The sequence below is a fragment of the Podarcis pityusensis genome, assembly GCF_964106645.2.
Source record: "Podarcis pityusensis genome assembly, chromosome: 7".
Lineage (NCBI taxonomy): Eukaryota > Metazoa > Chordata > Lepidosauria > Squamata > Lacertidae > Podarcis > Podarcis pityusensis.
Window position 1 is genome coordinate 15,621,619 of NC_138031.1, and position 21,769 is coordinate 15,643,387.

The 21,769-nt window shown below is 43.2% G+C and overlaps 1 protein-coding gene across 1 annotated transcript in view; it reads left to right on the forward strand.

Moving 5' to 3' along the window:
• MRPL13 (mitochondrial ribosomal protein L13) overlaps window positions 1–21,769 on the forward strand; it is a 35,203-nt gene that overhangs the window by 12,791 nt on the left and 643 nt on the right. Inside the window, exons 5-6 of the mRNA XM_081012879.1 lie at window positions 3,839–3,925; window positions 5,206–5,327. Of these exons, the coding sequence (XP_080869005.1) occupies window positions 3,839–3,925; window positions 5,206–5,327 (209 nt within the window). The remainder of the gene's footprint in view (window positions 1–3,838; window positions 3,926–5,205; window positions 5,328–21,769) is intronic.

Consider the following 21,769-nt stretch of genomic DNA (forward strand, 5'->3'; position numbering starts at 1 on the left):
TATTAAATTACACATATATCAGCATTTTGCAGTGACTAATGTCTGTTCTGATTTTCACAATTCCAATTACTTGTTGGTTATTTTTTTTCATCACTTTATTTTGCACTCTTCAACCTAAGCTGCAGACACATATCTTGATCATGTAAACTGATCTTAAATTGCTGATTGATTTTTTTTTTTAAAGTACACCCTTGACAGATTGGCACGGTACAACCACAGTTCTAGAATTAGAAGTCCTCTGTTTTGAGGTTTGCTTTTATATAACAGTTTCCCTTTGAGTAAAGTCTGTATCGCTTTCCAGTTTTTATGCAAAGGAGCATATAGGCATACTCAGATCTTTAGGGTAAAGTTTTTAAGGTGTGATGTTTTACTGTGGTTTTATGATTTGCTGGAAGTCTCCCAGAGCTGGCACAACCCAGTCAGATGCAGTGTTCAAAATTAGCCAGGCACCAGGTGCATTTTGCACCTGGCTTTTGCACCTGGCTTTTGACCGCTTGAATCCAAGTGAAGATGCCTGGGTACCAGAATGGGACTGACATCTCCACCATCTGGAGATGCATGCCTGGGGATCATTGGATCTGGACTAATACTGCATCCTGTAGAATTCTATCAGTTATTTTTTATCTGCACAACTGGAATGAATTTCTGGAACCAAAATGCTTTTTTTCTGTGCAGGAGCTGTCGCCATTAAGAAAAAGAGGTTGGAATAGGCCAATATCTGTGTGAACTGTCCCTGGATCAAGTGACTTTTCTCCTTTAAGTTCTCAAAGTTCTCAATCTAGCTCAAGGTTATGATCTGAACTAGCCAGATGTTTAATGGAAAATCAATCGCAGTCGGCCCACCATTTGAAAAATATGACTTTAGAGCTGTCTTGCCCCCAAATGGCAACTAGACATTCCATTTAGAGCCTATAACCTTGGTTTAAGGAGCCATTTGGCCCCTAGCTTAAATACTGTATCTGAGTCTCTTAACTCTGGTCAGATGCCCGGCATGATGATGATGATATTGTTGTTAGCACTCAGCTGTTGTTCCTTTGTATAGATGAATATTGGCCCATAGATCTTGTTCACCTTTGCTATTAATGGGCCTGTTCATCTTGAGCAAATCGCTAAGCAAATAATTTTCATAGGCTTCAATGCCCGCAGTTAAAGACAAAGCTACACAGTACAGTGGTGCCTCGCAAGACGAAATTAATTTGTTCCACGAGTTTTTTCGTCTTGCGGGTTTTTTCGTCTTGCGAAGCACGGTGTCGGAAAAGTTTTGGAAAAGCTTCAAAAATCACCAAAGTCTTCAAAAACCTCAAAAAAGGCTACCACACCGCGTGCTATGAGTTGCTCCTCGAAGTCAAGTCGCAACTGTATTAACGGTTTTAAGAAAAAGGAAACAAACTTGCAAGACGTTTCCGTCTTGCGAAGCAAGCCCATAGGGAAAATCGTCTTGCGAAGCAACTCAAAAAACCAAAAACCCTTTCGTTTTGCGAGTTTTCCGTCTTGCGAGGCATTCGTCTTGCGAGGTACCACTGTACCTTAAAACTGGGAGGTGTGTCCTGCATTCCCCACCTGTCGCTGCCCTTCTTTAATATCTAGTTAAATTTGTTTTGTGTCCTATTAATTATTATTATTATTTATTCATTTGACATCCCACCCTTCCTCCCCCAAAATAACTTGAACTATATATGTTCAACTCCATATAATGATAATAGGATGCAAGGTGAGATGAACTAGACATTACTGTGTTTTGTGTGATTTGTGGTGCTGTCTAACCTCAATAAGAGGGAATAAGCACAATTGAGTTCAGTGGGAGCTACCTCAGAATAGACATGGTTAGAATTGCAGACCTTCTGCCGTTCTTCAGGTAGGCAAAGTTGCCTTTCTAGAAACAGAGATCAAAACTTGAAATTATTCTAAAATTATCTTACATTTTAAAAAAGAAGCCAGGTATATTTTGCTCACATGCGATACTTTAAAAATATTATTCAGATAAAGGAGGCACAACATATTATATTTTGGAAGGGAATTTATGAGTGTGTAGCTACATGGGGTGCAGGCTCTGTTTTTAAAACTGAAACCAAATACACTTGTACATTTGGAAAGAATTATTTGGATAAATGTATCTGTCGTTCACCTCTAAATATTTACAGTGTAGTCAGCATTTACTTATAATGGGGATAGTCAGAAATAGCCATTAACTGACCAATCCTTAGTGTGTTGTGCCAACAGGATTGGAAGAGAGAGAGAAGAATTGAAAGTGCTTTGTAGCTCAGAATAGTTAAGGCCAGTGTTAGAAATTGGGATGCGAAAGCTAGGAACATCACTGCCCCTGGGTCTTGAATTGTAGGCGCAAAAACAGAATGTCTAGTCACCACTTTTTAAAATTATATAGGGATTTCCTTTTTAAAGACACTGAAGGTTTTCTGTATTTAAAAAACAGATTTGGCACACATTTAATCCAGCCATGTTTAATAACATGAAATAAATCATAATTTAGCAGGGATTTTTAATGCAGCTATGTGAGTGTCATAGCTACCTGGCAAGAGCGATGGGGGAAATCCCATAATGAAGGTTCTTCTCATTTCCGATAGTAAACATTCCCTTCAGGAATATTTGTGGAAGAGAGCCTGCTAGGGGAGGTGCAAGAGATTCATTGCAAACAGTGATGAGGTGGGCTGGGGAAGATGATACAACAGGAAGCTCAAAGGACTGATTATTCCTCTTTGAAGGCAGAGTCACTTCCGCCCTACAGAGGAGGTGGGGTTGCGGGCTTCACAGCCCCACCACACACGCAGCGGCTGGAGCCCAGCCCCTGCGTGATTGGGGGGATTCCCGGCCGCATCACCCCCTGGCTGGCCAATCGGCTGGCTCTGGGGGCATGACCTGCCCTATTTAAGGCAGGACGCAGCCGGGGATCTCCCTCTTTGCCGCCCGCCAGCTGTTCCTGCTTTTTCCACCCTCCCGCCCTTTAAGGTTTTCGTTCCTTGACCTTGCTATGGACCTTGGTTGGTCGCCATTGAGGGGCCTGGTAGGAATTTTTCCCCTTGGCAAATTGGCACCAGCCACTTGGTTTTCGCCTACCTCGTAGCAAATCGTCACAACTTTCTTGGTATTGGCGGTTAGGCATTGGTATAGTTCTGTAGATGGAAGACGGGAGGTAGCGCCATCACCTGCCCCACATATTAAAGGGTAGTCCAATAAAGGATTCCGGGGGGTGTGGCCCTGTCCGAAGCCTGGGGAGGGGAGGTCCTAAGGCACGCCCCCCAATCAGTGACCCCGGGGGAGTTCCTAGTTGATGTGCATCAGCAGGACTCCCCCTTCTGGTGGTTAACCCTTCACAGACTTCAAGCGGACGGGCTGGAGTCGGATATAGTCAGTTAGGATCAATGCCTAAGCCAATACCGCTCATCACCTGTAACCAATAAAGTTGTGGCCTTTTTTAGCCCATTAATCTTAATAATTGTGTCATGTGTCATTATTTCCACCGGGTTGGGGGGGGGGGGGACTTGCCACACAACCTGAAATTCCCAGCCACATTATAAAGGGACGAAGAAGGAAGCATTGACACACAAGCATTGCTGTCTATGACTTCTTCAAAGGGTGCAAAATCACAAACAAAAGTGTTGTTGTTTTTTTTAAAAAGGTAGGTGCAGCTAGAGCCTTGAGAAAACATTTTAGGTGTAGCTAGGGGTTCAAGTCAGGCCAATTAAGAAAGGTGGGTGTTTAAAACTTTATCTTTTTATTTAAAATGAAAGATAAAATAAAATCCTCTTATTTAATTCTGTATTAGCTGGCTGAAGATTTCTGAGACCTTGAGATACCCAATGTTATGTGTTTTCTTTTGCAGATTGTAAAACTGGCTACGTATGGCATGCTCCCCAAAAACCTTCTCAGAAGAACTATGATGCAAAGGCTGCATATCTTTGCAGATGATGTAAGTTAGTTGCCAGTATTGTTTCTTGTGTACCAGTCTCGACTGTACCCATGCAAATTCTAACCTACATTTTCAGTCCATGTACAGTGGTACAGTGGTGCCTCACAAGACGAAATTAATCCGTTCCGTGAGTCTCTTCGTCTTGCGCTTTTTTCGTCTTGCGAAGCACGGCTATTAGCGGCTTAGCGGCTATTAGCGGCTTAGCGGCTATTAACGGCTTAGCGGCTTTAAGAAAAAGGAAACAAACTCACAAGAACTCGCAAGACGTTTCGTCTTGCGAAGCAAGCCCATAGGGAAATTCATCTTGCGGAACGACTAAAAAAACGGAAAACTCTTTCGTCTAGCGAGTTTTTCGTCTTGCGAGGCATTCGTCTTGCGGGGCACCACTGTACCTTGGTTCTCAAAATTAATCCATTCCGGAAGTCCGTTCCAAAACCAAAGCTTTCCAAAAACCAAGGCACGCTTTCCCATAGAAAGTAACGCAAAATGGATTAATCTGTTCCAGACTTTTAAAAACAACCTCTGAAACAGCAATTTAACATGAATTAATAACAAATGACATCCCCATAAATAAGAAAAGGATATTCTTATATGCATCTGCTGCCGCAAGAGTTCTTATAGCAAAGAACTGGAAGGGAGACAAAATAACCACAATAATAGATTAGCAAATCATACTTATTGGATTTGTTGAATTGGCCAAAATGACGGCAGCTATCAGAGGTCAAAAAAATCAAAATTTAATAAAAGAATGGAGTTGCATGAATGAATATATGAAAAAACACTGCTCCGGCACAGAAATATTGATATGTAAAGAACAAAGTTTGTAAGGGGGAAAGGTTACAAATGCAAGTAAAATCAGAATATTTGTCAAATACAATATAACAACACAACTGTAAAGATAAGTTATAGAATTAAGGTCAAGCAATGATGAAAGGAAGTCAGATTTGAACTCACATTTCGAGTTATGTCGAACCAGTGGTGATGGGGGTGTGTGAGTTGGTGGGATGCTTTGTGTTACTAACATGTACATGTGTGTAAACCTTTCTTTCTGTTATTTTATAGAGATAAAAACTTCAATAAAAATTAATTTAATTTATTATTATTTTTTTAAAAGGAGTGGGCAACCTGTAGACTTTCAGGTGTTGTTGGGTTATGGCTTTCATCATCCCTGACCATCACAGATGCTGGGAACTGGAGCCCCACAGCATCTGGGTTGCCCACTCAGAAAGGAATTGATGTAATTGATGACCGGTGGCCTTTTGTGTTTCCCTCTTCCTCAGGTTATCCCCGAAGAAATACGCAAGAATCTTGTAGAGCTGCTTCCGCAGCCCCGCAAAGTGCCCAAGAGGTTTGACGAATATACGCAAGAGGAAATTGATGCTTTCCCAAGGCTCTGGAGTCCGTAAGCGTCTAAAAGTCCTTGCACGGGGCTTTTATAACCGCACGTGATGGATTAGCTTTTAAAGAATGCATTCGCCTCTAAGCGGCTAGAGAAATGTTTTAAAAATGCCTTTGAAGCAAAGATGAAGACGGCTGCGCCATATAGATTTGTCCCTTCAGTTTTTGGATTACTTTGAGAGTAGATTTTGTTCTTATTTTGTGAGAGAGAGAGTGTGTGCATTTCCTTTTAAAATAATAGAAATCAAGGCACGCCTGTTTTTGGTCCTCTAGGAAAATGTTTTCAGAATAGTTTTATAAACGCGATGGTCTAACCCATAAAATATAGTATCCTGCTTCACGTGGAATACTTTACACACAGGTATTTGTAAGGCTTTGGGTGGATTAAGTTGCAGCCTTGAAAGCAGTCCATAATATGTGTCTTAGGCTTTATTTACAAAGAGAAGAAAGCAGGAAGCTGAGGAGATATTCCTTTACCAAACCAGAATGCAATCTTGAAACCAGTACTTGCGTCAAGTATTAAGGGTGTTTTGTGAAGGACTCTAGAGCCAAATCTAGCATGCAGGGCAGACCTTCCGAGTTCAATATCTACCTGCTAGAATATTGCCTTTTCGGTGGCATTTGAGGTGATGCTACCCAAGCAGAGCTTGTTTTTAAGTGCAGGGTAGATGCCTCTTTTCTTCCCACAACCATCTTTCCTGCCATAGAAGTTTTACCGTCACTGTGTCTGTAAAAATATGCCTGTGCAATTGTAATCAGCAGCGGTCTGTATGAGCTCTATGTATTCTGCGTGGTGCTACCTTTATGAATGACAATCCGGGAAGCAACTGGGCCTGGATCCCCGCCTTTGACCACCTCAGAAATCTGCTAGTAAAAGACCCACTGCTGAGATATCAATGTACAGTAATGATGCAGGAGTAAAATGTATTGCAAAACATTTGATGAGCTTCCTGGAACATTATATGATTACACTGGTACGTCGTGTTACGTACTTAATCCGTTCCGGAGGTCTGTTCGTAACATGAGGCGCGCTTTCACTAATGGCGCCTCCCGTTGCTGCTGCGCTGCCAGAGTGTGACTTCGGCCAGTGTGGTGTAGTGGTTAAGAGCGGTAGTCTCGTAATCTGGTGAACCGGGTTCACTTCCCCGCTCCTCCACATGCAGCTGCTGGGTGACCTTGGGCTAGTTACACTTCTCTGAAGTCTCTCAGCCCCACTCACCTCACAGAGTGTTTGTTGTGGGGGAGGAAGGGAAAGGAGAATGTTAGCCGCTTTGAGACTCCTTCCGGTAGTGATAAGGCGGGATATCAAATCCAAACTCTTCTTCTTCTTCTACCGCTCACATCCTCAAAGGTCGCTACAAGGGGTATCTACTTCCGGGTTAGTGGAGTGCGTAACCCGAAACATTTGTAAGGGGGATGGTATGTAATACGAGGTACCACTGTAGTAGCAAGGCCCATACATCAGAGTTCTAAATAAGAATTCCATACTGACCTTACTTTCACTTCAGATTCTCTGCATGTGATATAAGAGTGATGGGAGAACATAGGAAATCAATACTCTGCCTCCACAATTGGAAGCAGTTATGCTTCTGAATACCAGTTTGCTGGAAACCACAGGAAGGGAGAGTGCTCTTGTTCTCAAATCCTGTTTACTGGTCTTCCACAGGCTCTTCGTAGGTTCTTACGTTACAAAATATGGCAGGGACGGAGCCTCCCTTTCACTGCAGTGCTTTGAAATAATTCTGCCTTACCTAAAGAAAGTTATTTCGCTCACTGAATGAGTCTTCACCTTCATTAACTGTTGAGCCTTGGACTTCTTTTTTAAAAAAGATAGTTGGGCATTGTGGTTGTAGGAAGAAAGGAAAAGTTAAAAACATATTCCTCCTCCGTGGGTCTTCTGCTGGTTCCGTCACTGCAAGAAGCCAAGTTACAGGGAACCGGGCAGAGGGCCTTCTCCATAGTGGCGCCCTCCCTGTGGAACAGCCTCCCTTCAGATGTCAAGGAGATAAAGAATTGCACAACTTTTAGAAGACATCTGACGGCAGCCCTGTATCGGGAAGTTTTTAATGCTGGATGTTTTGCTATGTTTTTATATATGCTATAAGCCGCCCAGAGTGGCGGAAACCCAGTCACATGGGCAGGTTATAAGTAATAAAATTATTACTATTTTATTTATTCAGTATATTATATGGGCTTAATTTCTTTTATTTAGGGAGGAGATAAAAAGTGTTTTGGAAACTTAGTGTGCTCCTACCTCTTTCTCAATCCTGCTATGCTCTTATAATGAGCAGAATTTGAAATGTACTGCTGTTTACAAGTACTGTACGGTATTTCCATCTTATTGTGGCATATGCAGAATTATTCCATCCTGTAATTACGTAGGACAGAGAGAATCAGAAAGACAGAGACCACCCGAAAGAGAATTCTCAAGAGCTGGAGCTGGTCTCCTATGAGCTTAATTATTTAAAGCCATTCTCCTTCCAAATGGGACTTTACAGTCTGCTAACTTTGGAATAACGACGAGTCAAGGAAAAAGTTCCAGGAGAGTCCAGGTGTCTGACCCTTTCCCCTCTGTGAAACATTTCACCCTTCTAATATTATCTGGTGTAGTGTATGAACTTAGAGTGCGAGCCAAGACATCTCAGAATTTCGCCACAACTACAAACTCCCTTAGCTGCTTGTATCTCGCCTTCTGCGGTCCACTATGTCAGAACAGTGATACTGAATGGCCATGTAGCCCTCTTTGGTTTATAACATAGGAAGGAAGCTTGTATTTGAAGTACTTTGAACATCTGTTTAAAAAAAACCCCAATATATAAATGCTGAATATATATCCTTATGTCTGCACCCAGTGTCTGGAACAATGGAAAGATTGCAGATTTCCATAAACTAACTTCATTTTGCATACTTTCATCTGGCTATATTACTGGTTGTTTCAAAATCCAGATACCTTGGTGAGCACTATAATAGCTAAAAGGCAAGGAATTAAGAGTCTACCAGAATTGATGCCTGAGCTGCTGGTTCCTTAACCATTGGTTCCTGGCTGTCCTTTGCCTCTTTCTCCTGTCTTTCCTCCTTGATTGCCTAAAAGGTTTGTTTCTAGATTGTTGCCCACAGAGGATGAGAAACAAATAGATAACGGGTGTTGTGGAGACAGTTTGGTGGTTACTGTGCATGACATACGTGTATCTCACCAGTGTTAGAAACTCAGATATTTACGCTAGGGGCCAAATGGCTACTTAAACCAAGGCTATAGTCTCTAAATAGAATGTCCAGTTGCCATTTTGGGGCAAGACGGCTCTAAAGTCTTATTTTTCAAATGATGGGCCAACTGTGATTTATTCTCAGTTAAACATCTGGCTAGTTCATATCACAACCTTGAGCTAGGTTGAGAACTTTGAGAACTTAAAGAAGAAAAGTCACTTGATCCAGGGACAGTCCACATAGATATTGGCTTATTCCGACCTTTTTTTCTTAATGGCAACAGCTCTTGCTCAGGCTGTACAGAAAAAGCTTTCTGGTTCCAGAAATTCATTCCAGCTGTGCAGATAAAATATAACTGAGAGAATTCTACAGGATGGGGTATTAGTCCAGATCCAAGGATCCCCAGGCATGCACCTCCAGATCTTCACTTGGTTGCAAGTGGTCAAAAGCCAGGTGCAAAATGTGCCTGGTGCCTGGCTAATTTCAAACACTGGTATCTGCCTCTTGACCACTGGATGCCCTGTCCTGGCCCCCTTTGGTATCTGAGCAGTCAAGAGGTCTTGGCTTAGCGTTTCCCTTCAGAATAGAGATGGGGAGAAATATGAAGTTTATCTTGTTTCTGCAGAAGTGTGCAGAAGTGACTGTTACAACTGTTAGAATTCCTGCTCCATGATTGCAGTCATGGGATTTTTGTCTATCACATGGCGGTGTATATTTTGACTCCACAAAGTGGGAAGTGACGGAGACAGGATATTTGTGTTGCTGTGTTTCATGAAGTGGGACTATTGTCCCTTTTTTCCCCTCTTTGCTGTCTGATGCTAGAGAGAGACGGAGCCATGTTGCAGTGCTCCATGTGTGTTTATATGTAAATTAAGTAGATTAGCCCAAATGCTGAGTTGCTGAGGTCTGTCACGCAATGCTGTGCAAACCCTGTGGATCCCTAAGTGTGCCGGTGTCGGTTGGCATCGGTTGCTGTGATGTTCGGGCTAAAGAAAGCTTTTGAAGCTCCCGAGCGATTGACCAGGAGGGAGGGAACATGCCAGTCGGGCATGTGTCTCTGCCAGGGTCCTACTCGAGAGTAGGACTAGCTCCTGACAACAACACTATTAGGCTTGATTCTCCTTCAGATTCCCCCTCCCCACTCAAGAAATATTTAAGTATCTTGCTTAGCGCAAAAGAGGAAGTGAGAGAGGGGGTCAGAAAGCTTTTCTTCCCACTGCTGAGAAAAGGGGAAAGCACTTGACCCCTCCTTGTGTAAGAACAAGGAAGCAATCAAAGCACTGCATACTTGGGGATTAAGAGGCAGCAAGAATCTTTAGTGCAGAAAGGAGAGTTGTGAAAAAAATATAGTTGGGGGGGGAATGGAAATGGGTTGGGAGATGCCATAAGACTCCAGCCAAATTGATATTGATGCTTCTCCTCATATGGAAGCCAGGAGATGTTTTCATAAAAATCCTGCTAATGTTAGACCTTCACAGTTTTATGCTGTGAAATTGGAGTCTGTTACCACCACAATTAAGAAGGTTACAGGAAGCCAGTGGTTTTAACGCAGAGAAATGCCATGTGGAATTAAGCAGGGAAATGGTACTTAACGGCACAGCTTATAATTAGTAAAATGTGCGTGAAAAGTGTCTGCCTTCAGTTGTGAATATTAGGCACCGTTTTAACTGGAAAATTACAGGCCCCTTTCACTCCAGCTGCCTGAGAGAGACTGAGCATAAAATAACTTGCCCCAGGGAATCATGCACAGCTAAAAATACTTCTGTGGAAGTGCCCACTTACCTGCCGTTTTTTGTTTCTTCAGAGGAAAGATGAGCTGAGCGTGGCAGTGTTTCCCAGCTTCTCTATAGCAAAAGTTCTACAAAATTATTTCGGCTTTTGTTTCTCAGGGGTGGGAGCGCAACTTCAGCTGGGTCGCAGCTTAATGAGTGTCTTCATTTGCTGTGCATGCCAAATGAGTAGCCTCCTTTGCAGCTTTGAAGCGTGATCATCCCAACAGCCGTGAAGCGTGATCATCCCTCAGCTCTGCGGTTGGGAGGAAAACTGGGGTTGTTTGGCAGCTGCATGGCCAAATCACCCAGAGCAGGAAAGGATGGTTGCTGCCCACCAGAAGCACCCTGAACGCCTCCCCTTCTTCCCCCCGCCCCCTCCAAGCAACAGCAGACGAAACTGGCGTGCTCTTTCCCTAGGACCCATGTACCTCTCCTGGTAAGCCCTGCGTAGGACCTTAAGGTCCACAAATGACAACACTTTGGAGGTCCCAAGTCACAAGGTGGTTAGGTTGGTCTCAACTAGGGCCACGGCCTTTTCAGTACTGGCCCCGACTTGGTGTAACGCTCTGTCACAAGAGACTAGGGCCCTGCGGGACTTGACATCTTTCCGCAGGGCCTGCAAGACAGAGCTGTTCCACCTGGCCTTTGGTTTGGACTCAGTCTGACCCTTATGTTTCCCTCCCCTTATGGTTTTGATCTATGGGCTACTTTTAAAATGAGGCTGCATTTTAAATTGCATTTTAACCTATATTTTAAATTGTTTTGTTGTGTCCCCCCCCCCCCCATTATGTTTTTATTTTGCTGGTGTTCGCCGCCCTGAGCCCAGCTCTGGCCGGGGAGGGTGGGGTATAAATAAAATTTATTTTATTATTATTATTATTATTAGGGACGCGGGTGGCGTTGTGGGTTAAACCACAGAGCCTAGGACTTGCCGATCAGAAGGTTGGCAGTTCGAATCCCCGCGATGGGGTGAGCTCCTGTTGCTCGGTCCCTGCTCCTGCCAACCTAGCAGTTCGAAAGCACCTCGAACTGCAAGTAGATAAATAGGTACCGCTCCGGCGGGAAGGCAAACGGCATTTCTGTGCGCTGCTCAGTAAAGCGAGATGAGCGCCGCAACCCCAGAGTCGTCCGTGACTGGACCTAATGATCAGGGGTCCCTTTACCTTTATTATTATTATTAATTCCTCCCCACAGTAAATAGAGGCAGATTTTATTTGGCTGCTGCTCAAATGAGGTGCTCTGAGCTGCTCTGCCAAACATCAACAAAAGCCAACATGCTTCCCAGCTCTTTTTTTTACAGGTAGGGTGGGTTGGGGTGTGAGAGTCTGTAACTGACTGATATTGGGCAGTGATGTTGCTTCTGCCAAGCCTTGAAGGAACCTGAAGACCATAAATTTTGGCTTGGCTAGCAAAGCCACATTTTTTGTATTCTGTTTTACTTGAGGTGCTTTGAACTGTGCAACTGTTCGCTATTTTGAAGTGCAAAATAAGTTTTACGTGACCAACTTTTTCCTCTGTTGAGCTATCCTTTCATTCTGTCCAGGCTGAATGTTCACCAGACGGCATTAGCAAGATGCTTTTTTACCCATTTTCAATTTTGGTTGCTTTCAGTCATGAATGCAAGTGTGAGACAGGAAGCTGAAATAAAAGCTATTGAATTTCACTCTGCTTCTTCTGGAAACTGTTATGTGGCAGGTTAAATCAAACCGTTCCTACTTGGGTTTGAGCAGAACCTAAGCAGCAGATTTTATAACCAGCCTACTAAGCCTGAACCCAAATGGATTTGAGTCCCCAGTTCAAAATCTGCTTAATCCTTGAGTACCCCATGAATGCCACAGTTAATTACCTTCTCAACAAATCTTGCACTAAGTACAAATTGCAGCGAGAAATATTGAGCTCTGGGTTAACATGCCCGAATCATAACTAGATTTTGCAGTGGAGGGAACAAAAGCAAAAACCAAGCACTCTAGGGGGATAGAAAATAACTAAGTATTTTGCTGCAAGCAGCCTAAACCTAAACAGAAGTTATTTCTCCCTTGGGGGAAAATTGGGATCTATGATGTGGGCTTGTCTCCGCCCATCTCACCGCCGGCAGGAAGTCTTGAAAAAATATATTTGAGGGATACTTCGGGTGAGAGACCCTTGTTCCATTTCCTGCCTTTGCCACTGGTAGGAGGTCTCTTGCCTGCTCTGGGCAAAAGAAGAAGGTGGGAGAGTCATATTGGAAGGGATTTTTCTTTCCTTTGTTCTTCCTTTGTCTTCGTTTCTTGGAGCCACTTTTTCAGCACCCTTTGGGCCTACAGCCCTTTGGAGGCCTCTGGACTTAGGAGGAAAGCCTAGGAAAGGGTCAGGGGGAAAACCCAGCAGAAAGGAGGAGACTTTCTTTTCTGAGAGATGAGGCTTCCTCTGGATTCCTTGCTAGTGGCACCCGCCCTGTGGAACACCCTCCCACCAGATGTCATTGAGAAAAATAACTACCAAACTTTTAGAAGACATCTGAAGGCAGCCCTGTTTAGGGAAGCTTTTAATGTTCGATACATTACAGTATTTTAATATTGTGTTGGAAGCCACCCAGAGTAGCTGGGGAAACCCAGCCAGATGGGCGGAGTATAAATAAATAAATTATTATTATTATTATTTATTCCTCAGTGGAATCTGGGATCCCAGGCCGCCTGCGGAATTCCCTTGAATTTAACAGTAGCCCAAGCCGAGGAGGTTTCAGGCAAACTGCAAATGCTTGATCCAGCAGCTCCAGCACTTCAGGAAGTTGGGCTGGGAAGTTGGGCGAGTGGATTGCCTGTCTAGGACAGACTTTGGACCTCCCCATGGCCTCCACAGTCTCCCCACCCTGCTTGCTACAGACCTATCAGGCTATTGTACGCTGAATCTCGGAGGGTTGCCCAGAGGGGTATGAGACTTTTGCCCGAAGGTCCAGGGGCCTCCTATCTTTCCATCCCAGCTTTTCTGGCCTTCTCAGCCCATTATGAAGGTTATTTCCATTTTCCCTTTCTCCTGTGCTAGTTAAAGGGGCCACTAGGAACCTTTCCTTTCATGCAGTGATCAGGGGGGCATGTTCCTGAAATATACTTGGAGTCAAGAGTGGATTTCATTCTCTTTATTCAGCTCATAGTGGTGAGGAGGAATGGAAGTTCCCCCAGAATGTCTGCTTTATATACATTATTTACACAATGGGCCACACATGATTGGCTAATTCACCTGTAGGCCAATCTGGTTGCGGGGTCACGTTCACCTGGAGCTGGATTGGGTGGCTCCTGTGGACCAATCAGACTGCTGCATTCTGAATCCTATTGTTCTAGGACCAATCAGACTGCTGCCTTTTGGATCCTATTAAACTCAGTACATAACAGTACTGTGTTCCCCTCCTATTCCTTAGTTGCTATTGCAGTTACTTGCTTAAGCATGAGTTGAGCTGGGACGAGGGGCTTGTCTCTGCCCTGAAGCAGGGTGGATAAAAATCAACGATTAAAAAAAATAAATCAGATTTTTTTTATTTAAATCAGATTTTTTTTTATTTAAATGAATTTTAAAATAAAATGCTTTTGGAGGAAAAATCTTTCTAAATATAGTTTTCTATTTAAGTTACATTATAGTCCAAAGGCTATTCATCAGGAAATAAGGATTTGTTTTAAGTTTTGTATGTGTGTTAAAACTCAGTCTAAGTTTGTTTTTGTTTGTTTGTTTGTTTGTTTAAAAAAAGCTTAACCACATCAGTTAACAAACATGGATACATATCCTATATAAATCCAAACACTCAATAATGTTATTGCTTTAGTTAAATAAATTGCTTAAATTGTTATTAAGGAAATGATTATTTTTCTCCGTCCAATAAAGTACAGCAGAAACGTTGTCTCAATATAAACAGTTAACTTCTTAAACCTAACAATCATTTCATAATTATCTGTCTTATGTATTTCTAATAGTATAACCAAGTCAGTAATTTTTGATATAACTGTAAAAACTACTCTGAAAATTTATTATTCCAAAAATGAAACCTTCATCTGGTTGTAAATATTAAGATTATACCGGAAAGACTGAGTCTTTTTGTAAAAAAAAAAGAAGACTTAAATCAAGTCTTACTGACTAGTGATTTAGATCAAGTCTTACTGACTAGTGATTTAAATCGTGATTTAAATCAAATCCACCCTGCCCTGAAGTATCCTCAAAGTTTTGTTTTTTAAAAAATTCCTGCCAGTGGTGAGATGGGCAGAAACAACCCAGTTCTCCGTATAGAGAAGGAACTTATCACGGTTAAATACCAACGTTCGCTTTTCCCCCAGGGAAGCATTGCACAGGTAATCAGGTACTTCTAAAGAGGGGCTCTCATTCCCTTGGAGTCCTCAAATTTGCCCAGTGGCCAGATGCCAGAGTGTTGCTCTAATATGAAGGCTCAAAATAAAATTTTAAGAATCCGAAAGGTCAGCAAATCCACATATAAGCCTTTTTAGCTGTTTAAACCTAATCCCATGATTTCTTTATCCATGTAATGCACCCCTCTTTAAGTCTTCCACTGCCTTTCTCTCTAACCTTTCCCCCAGGTTAAAATTCCAGTTTGCAAGGATGTCTTTGTTCCTGTCAGATGAAGTGCATAAGCACTACCTAGTGAACCATGAGAGGCGCATCAAAATAGTAAAATATTTACATTCTATTGTAGTTAAACAGATACAGAAGGAATTGAAGCAGGAATATTGCTTGGTAAAAAATAAGCAATGCATTGATTTCCCGCGCCCCCCCCCCAGTATATTCTTGAAAACTTTGCTCTCTTAATGTTGTTATCATAATATATGCAATAATAATAATAATAATAATAATAATAATAATAATAATTTATTTATATCCTGCAGTCCCCACCCGAAGCCGGGCACAGAGCGGCTAACAACAGTAAAAATAACACAGTTTACATAAAATTACAATCAATTAATTGAAATACATACTAAAATCAATTCAGAATCAAATTAATGGCAACCCTGCCTTTTCCCCTGATGGGGCTCAATATACACAGGACCTGTTCAAGTCTGGTTCTAATCTGGCCTGTGACTAAAGAACAGTACTGCCATTTTGGCTCTGTCTCCTAAAGGGAGCTGGGACACGGGTGACGCTCTGGGTTAAACCACAGAGCCTAGAACTTGCCAATCAGATTCATCTGCATTGTCATAAAAATTAATTGGAAGGGAGATGGCTCACAGTCGGCATCGACCACATGTAGCAAAACGGCAAGTTCTGCCCTCAAGCGTTTTCGGAGTTGCTTCTGCCAGTTTTTGTTTTACTGTAAGAATCTGAGCTTTTGACTGTGGTTCACTACAAAGGGTTCCAGGACACTTGCTGGGTATTGGATATCTGTATTTTATTTTGTGGGAAGCGGGTGGCGCTGTGGGTTAAACCACAGAGCCTAGGACTCGCCGATCAGAAGGTCGGCGGTTTGAATCCCCGCGACGGGGTGAGCTCCCGCTGCTCAGTCCCTGCTCCTGCCAACCTAGCAGTTTGAAAGCACGTCAAAGTGCAAGTAGATAAATAGGTACTGCTCCGGCGGGAAGGTAAACAGCGTTTCCGTGCGCTGCTCTGGTTCGCCAGAAGCGGCTTAGTCATGCTGGCCACATGACCCGGAAGCTGTACACCGGCTCCCTCAGCCAATAAAGTGAGATGAGCGCCGCAACCCCAGAGTCGGTCATGACTGGACCTAATGGTCAGGGGCCCCTTTACCTTTATGGTTTGGCTTAGTGTGGTACTTGACTGATTACATTGACTGAAATAAATCGGTATATACATTCCCGCCCCCCTCTCTCTTTATACAGATAAAATAGAACATTAAAGAACCTGTTGAAAACATATTTTGTTAAGCAAGCCTGAAAGAGAAGTAGTGACACGTTATTACAGGGCAGCATTGCTGTCATCAACTAATAATAACTCCACATTCTTGTGAGCATGGCTTTCTCCTTGATGGTTTTTAATTTCTCGACTGCAGCTAGAACAAAGACTAGTCTAAAGCAAAGCAAATGGCCTGATTCGATCTCAAGTTCTTGAAGGAGATGGAATTTCTTTTCTCCTTGTCATCCGGGACCGCCGGGGCCAGTGCAGCTTTGAAGGGAGCATTTGGGGAGCAGACTGTGTGTTCCCTCCATTCCATACTCAATTCTGTTTGCAGAAAAATGTAAACCAGCGACGGCACAAAGATCTTGATTCTTCAGGTCCCTAATTCTTCAGGTCCCTTTTCACCCTAATAAGACCAGAAGCTCAAAGATGCATACAGTGGTACCTCTGGTTGCAAACGGGATCCGTTTTGGAGGCCTCTTCACAACATGAATAGAACGTAGCGGCGCATCTGTGCATGCGTGGTTTGCGATTCGCCGCTTCTGCGCATGCACGTGACATCATTTTGCGCATCTGCGTCTGCCATGCACGAGCAGCAAAACCCGGAAGTAACCCTTTCCGGTACTTCCGGGTCGCCGCAGAACGAAACCTGAAAAAAACGTATCCTGAAGCAAACGTAACATGAGGCATGACTGTACTAGACATTTCAGCGTTGGTTGTCCATTTTGAATCATGCAGATTTTTGTCTCTTTCTCTTCCTTTCAAAAACCTCTATTTTTGCACTCTGCTTAGCCTCCCCCACTTTCTTGGCCTTCTTCCTCCTCTTCCTCCTCCTCCTCTTCCTCCTCTTCCTCTTCTGCGATCACTCGTAGCCGAGTAAGATTGTCTTCCATAAACACGGTTTTAACTATGAGTCCATAAATGACTGGAGGCCAATTCTGGATAGCATAGATGAGAGGGATCTCTTTCAGGGTGCAGACTCTGTGCACTGTTCTTTGGCTCCCTTCCCTCTTGTGTCTCCTCTCCCTTCCAGTTTTGGCTGTCCTCCTGCTGTACTAGAACTGGGCAGGAGTCATATGTAGCTCAAAAGCCTAGTATTCTTTAACCACCCAGTCTTCAGACTTCAGCAGATTTTTCTGCAGAAATTGCCCAACCACTATTTTCAGTGCAGAATTGGTAGAGAGAGTGCATTGTTATTGTTTGTTTGGCAAGACTGGCATTGCCCTCAGGAGCCAGCCATGGATTGTAAAACACTTGGAAGTTACAGTGGTGCCCCGCAAGATGAATGCCTCGCAAGACGAAAAACTCGCTAGACGAAAGGGTTTTGCGTTTTTTGAGTCGTTCCGCAAGACGAATTTCCCTATGGGCTTGCTTCGCAAGACAGAACGTCTTGCGAGTTCTTGCGAGTTTGTTTCCTTTTTCTTAAAGCCGCTAATAGCCGCTAAGCCGCTAATAGCCGTGCTTCGCAAGACGAAAAAACCGCAAGACGAAGAGACTCGCGGAACGGATTAATTTCGTCTTGTGAGGCACCACTGTAATTCTGCAAGAAATCCGCATGAATGGAAGTGGGAGCAGCCCTGTGAGTAAAACGGTTGCACAACTCTGCAGAGACTTTCTGAGTGTCTGTCTTGATTCCATGTCTGGGAAAGTTTTCCCAGCCATTCACCCAAACCGGAGTTCAGACTCATTAGTACCCTTTTCAACTTCGTGTTTGTCCTGTTACTTAATCTCTTCGTGTCAGATTTGTTGGTGTACACCGCTAATAGATTAGCTGCAAGGCACTGACCTCCTGCAGTGCGTCAGAAAAGTCAGGTTTGTCCACGGCAAGGAGGTGATGAATACCTGCCACTCACTCCATGGATGGGAGTCATTTTTCTCACTTGACAAGGAGAGGGGGTTACCTGCAGGCAAATAGAAAAAATGCCATTTTGAAGGCTTCAAAGTCGTCATGCCAGGTGCATATTGCTGGCTTAGTAAGCAACTTCTGCTGACAAATCTTGGTATTTCTGTATTTGTGGGGTAATGTTTCATAGACTTAAAGACAGCTAAGAAAGCTGTGATAGTCTTCCAAGTACGTGTTAGAAGTGAAGGGGAAATTGGTTGTGCTAATTTTGACATAACGTTGAATATGTTCCTTGATGTTGCAATGTAATGGAGCTTTGAATGAAATAATCTGAGAAACATTTGTAAAGATTCCATTACTGTGGTACCTCGGGTTACAAACGCTTCAGGTTACAGACTCCGCTAACCTGGAAGTAGTACCTCGGGTTAAGAACTTTACTTCAGGATGAGAATCACGCGGCGGCGGCAGCGGGAGACCCCATTAGCTAAAGTGGTGCTTCAGGTTAAGAACAGTTTCAGGTTAAGAACGGACCTCCAGAATGAATTAAGTTCGTAACCAGAGGTACCACTGTACTTTTTGAAATCTGGACACCTTCTGTGTCACTATAATCCAGAGAGAAGGAATAACTCGCATTTAGCCAAGTAAAATGTTGGCTTATCTCTTTGTTGGATCTCCCATGCCATTTGGATAAAGACCTATGCATTGATTTTCCCCGCACTTGTATTTTCATAATTAGGATGGAGAAGAGGGTTTCGCCCTCCTTCTCAACTTCCATGATAGCTAATGTGAAAATCTTTTGGCATTCTTTAAAACTAGCTTTGCATCCTTGCTCTCTTGGGCGTTCTTCCTCCCTTTATACAACACAGTTCCAGTTTTTATCAGCCTTGCTGCTTATTCGCATTGAAATAATGTGGGGATACGCCTTGTCATTAAAGGCTGCAGAGTCTTGTTAATTACGTTTACTATGCTGTTAAAAATAAAATAGGCTGCTACTCCCACCATACAGCTTCAGCCAAACGCCAGCTTTTGGTCTGCAGAGCATTGCTAGGCAAAAAAAGGATCACCTTAACTGGAATGCACTGCCTCCGGTTTTGCTAAGGAGCAAACTCCACAGTGACTCTATTGAGATTGGGCTAAAAACTACCACGGTTTGCTGTCACTTATTTCAGCAGTTTCATCAGCAAATTTTCTAGCACACGTATTTTTTGTACCCACTGAAAATACCTTTTAACAAGGCTCTGGGGGTGTTAAATAGCATCGTACATGGGACGGGAAGACAGTATTTAGTTTGGGAAGTTTTTCCCTCTTTAAAATAGTGGCTGTCAAACATACAAAACTGCCTTAAAGCGAGTCAGTCTATTGCTTCATCTAAGCCAGTATTATCTACACTATGTGGCTGTTCATGGTTTTGGAGAATGTTCTTTCTTGGCCTTAAGATCATTTTTAAACTACACTAGTGGCCAAAATTGTGGGAACCTTTAGGGGAAAGTGTATTTCTGAGGTTTGATGGCTCATAGCACCACTTTCTTTTGGAGTAATACCATACAATTATATATCAATGGAAAGATAATTTAATGAAGACTGTAATGCAATATCTTTTATGCAGAAGAAATCCATAGCAGAAGCAGTACCTGACGCAGGTCTCTAGATCAGTCCATTGGGCTTCTTTTTCAAAGATGCAAGTTATTAATGCTAGATGTGTTAATTGCGATCACATCATGTGGTTCTTTCAGTTATAGCTTTCAGTTATGGGCACAGTAGGGTGGTGAGGAACTGGTAAAACAGACTGGCCCTCATCACAACCCACTTTTTATCCTCTCATGAAGACAGAGGCTTTCACAGGCCCTATAAGGCATCCATTTATTCATAAATTCTCTAAACCAGTTTCTCCCCCTCCCATTTGCCCAGATTTCTAACCCACGGCTTCCAGTTGTCAAAGGTCATGTACTTTCTTCGGTTACACTGTGCTGATTTGTTCCAAGTGCAGAAGAATTTTTATACAGTGGTGCCCCGCAAGACGAATGCCTCGCAAGACGGAAAACCCGCTAGACGAAAGGGTTTTCCGTTTTTGAGTTGCTTCGCAGGACGAATTTCCCTATGGGCTTGCTTCGCAAGACGAAAATGTCTTGCGAGTCTTGAGATTTTTTTTTCGCTTCCCCCCCCCTTTTTCTAAGCCGCTAAGCCGCTAATAGCCTTTTAGCAGCTAAGCCGATAAGCCTTTAATAGCCGCTAAACCGCTAATAGCGCTAATCCGCTAATAGGGTTGCTTCGCAAGACGAAAAAACCGCTAGACGAAGACACTCGCGGAACGGATTAATTTCGTCTTGCGAGGCACCACTGTATTTTGTTAAGGGAAACTCAGAGAGTGAAAGAGGAATGCCCCAGGTTTCATACGGCCATTGCTCATAGGGATATCGATTAACGCTCTTAAGGGCTTTCTTGGGATTGAAGATGTTTTGTTTCGTGGAGACCTCTGCTGCCAGAAGCAGTCTTCTTTGGGCCTGGCCTGCATTCGTGCCTAAAACTCTTTGGAAAGGCCAAAAAAATACCAGCAGCTTTTGAAAACCTAGCAGGGTTTCAGAGAAAGAGATTGATCAGAGAAAGAGATTGATCGTACCTTGGGTTAAGAACTTAATTCGTTCCGGAGGTCCGCTCTTAACCTGAAACTGTTCTTAACCTGAAGCACAACTTTAGCTAATGGGGCCTCCCGCTGCCGCCGCACCACTGCTGCACGATTTCTGTTCTCATCCTGAAGCAAAGTTCTTAACCCGAGGTACTATTTCTGGGTTAGGGGAGTCTCTAACCTGAAGCGTCTGTAACCCGAGGTACCACTGTATTTAGAGCAGCAGCTGCTTCTCAAGTCAGTGTTCAGATACCTGGTGTTGACTCTGAAACGCTGCAGAATAGCCTTTGCCTGTTCCCAGTCCCAGGTAACGAAACAGCATAGTAATGTTCCAATTAGCACTTGTCTTTTACGGCTGCCAGCTCATGACTCCACTGCAAGAGCAGAAGCAGAGAATGGGAGGAAGGGAGGGAGTGAAGCAACTCAGTAATGTTGACCAGTGGATTCCCATGCATCACTTGGGAGAAGGGTAAAGAACTTAATTAAATATGTGTAGATGTAGCAGTGCCTGGTGAGCATCTACATCATAGTCAGTCTATGTCTAACTATTATAAACACTTTTTAATAACTGCCATATTTGGGGGGGAGGGTTAAATAGCAGGGCCTGGCCTCCAGATCATTGGAGAGCTTGTGTGGTATACTGATTTGAGCTGATGCATGCAGCCTTGTTTCATTTTTATCAGCTGAGCAATGTGGTTGCCAATTTCTGCATTTCCCATCTGCTCAGCAGAACCCGGAGCTCTCCTGGGTCATGGGAATTGGGAGGCTCCCTCCCTTGTTGTATTTGCGAAACGAGATGATCTGATGGTGCTTTCCAGTTTTCATATCCAACATACTATGCAGTTCTCGGCCTGTATGTTCACACTGTCTCATTTATGATGGCTTGTTTATTTCCCATGAGTGGTGGTCAACTAAGTTTTGCTCACGAGTAGTTTCTTGAAATTGATGGACCTAACGAGTCATATTCATTCTTCTCAGTTGGTCTATTCTGAGAAAAACGCAAGTTGAATACAGTACACTCTCGGGTTATGTTACTCTCGAGTAACGTAAACTTCGGGTTACAAAAGCGGCAGACTCAAAATTATTTTTCCACAGTATTTCATTTCAGGTTATTGCGTCCCAAAGCATCTTTAGCTACAGAGATAGAGAGAGAGAGAGAGAGAGAGAGAGAGAGAGAG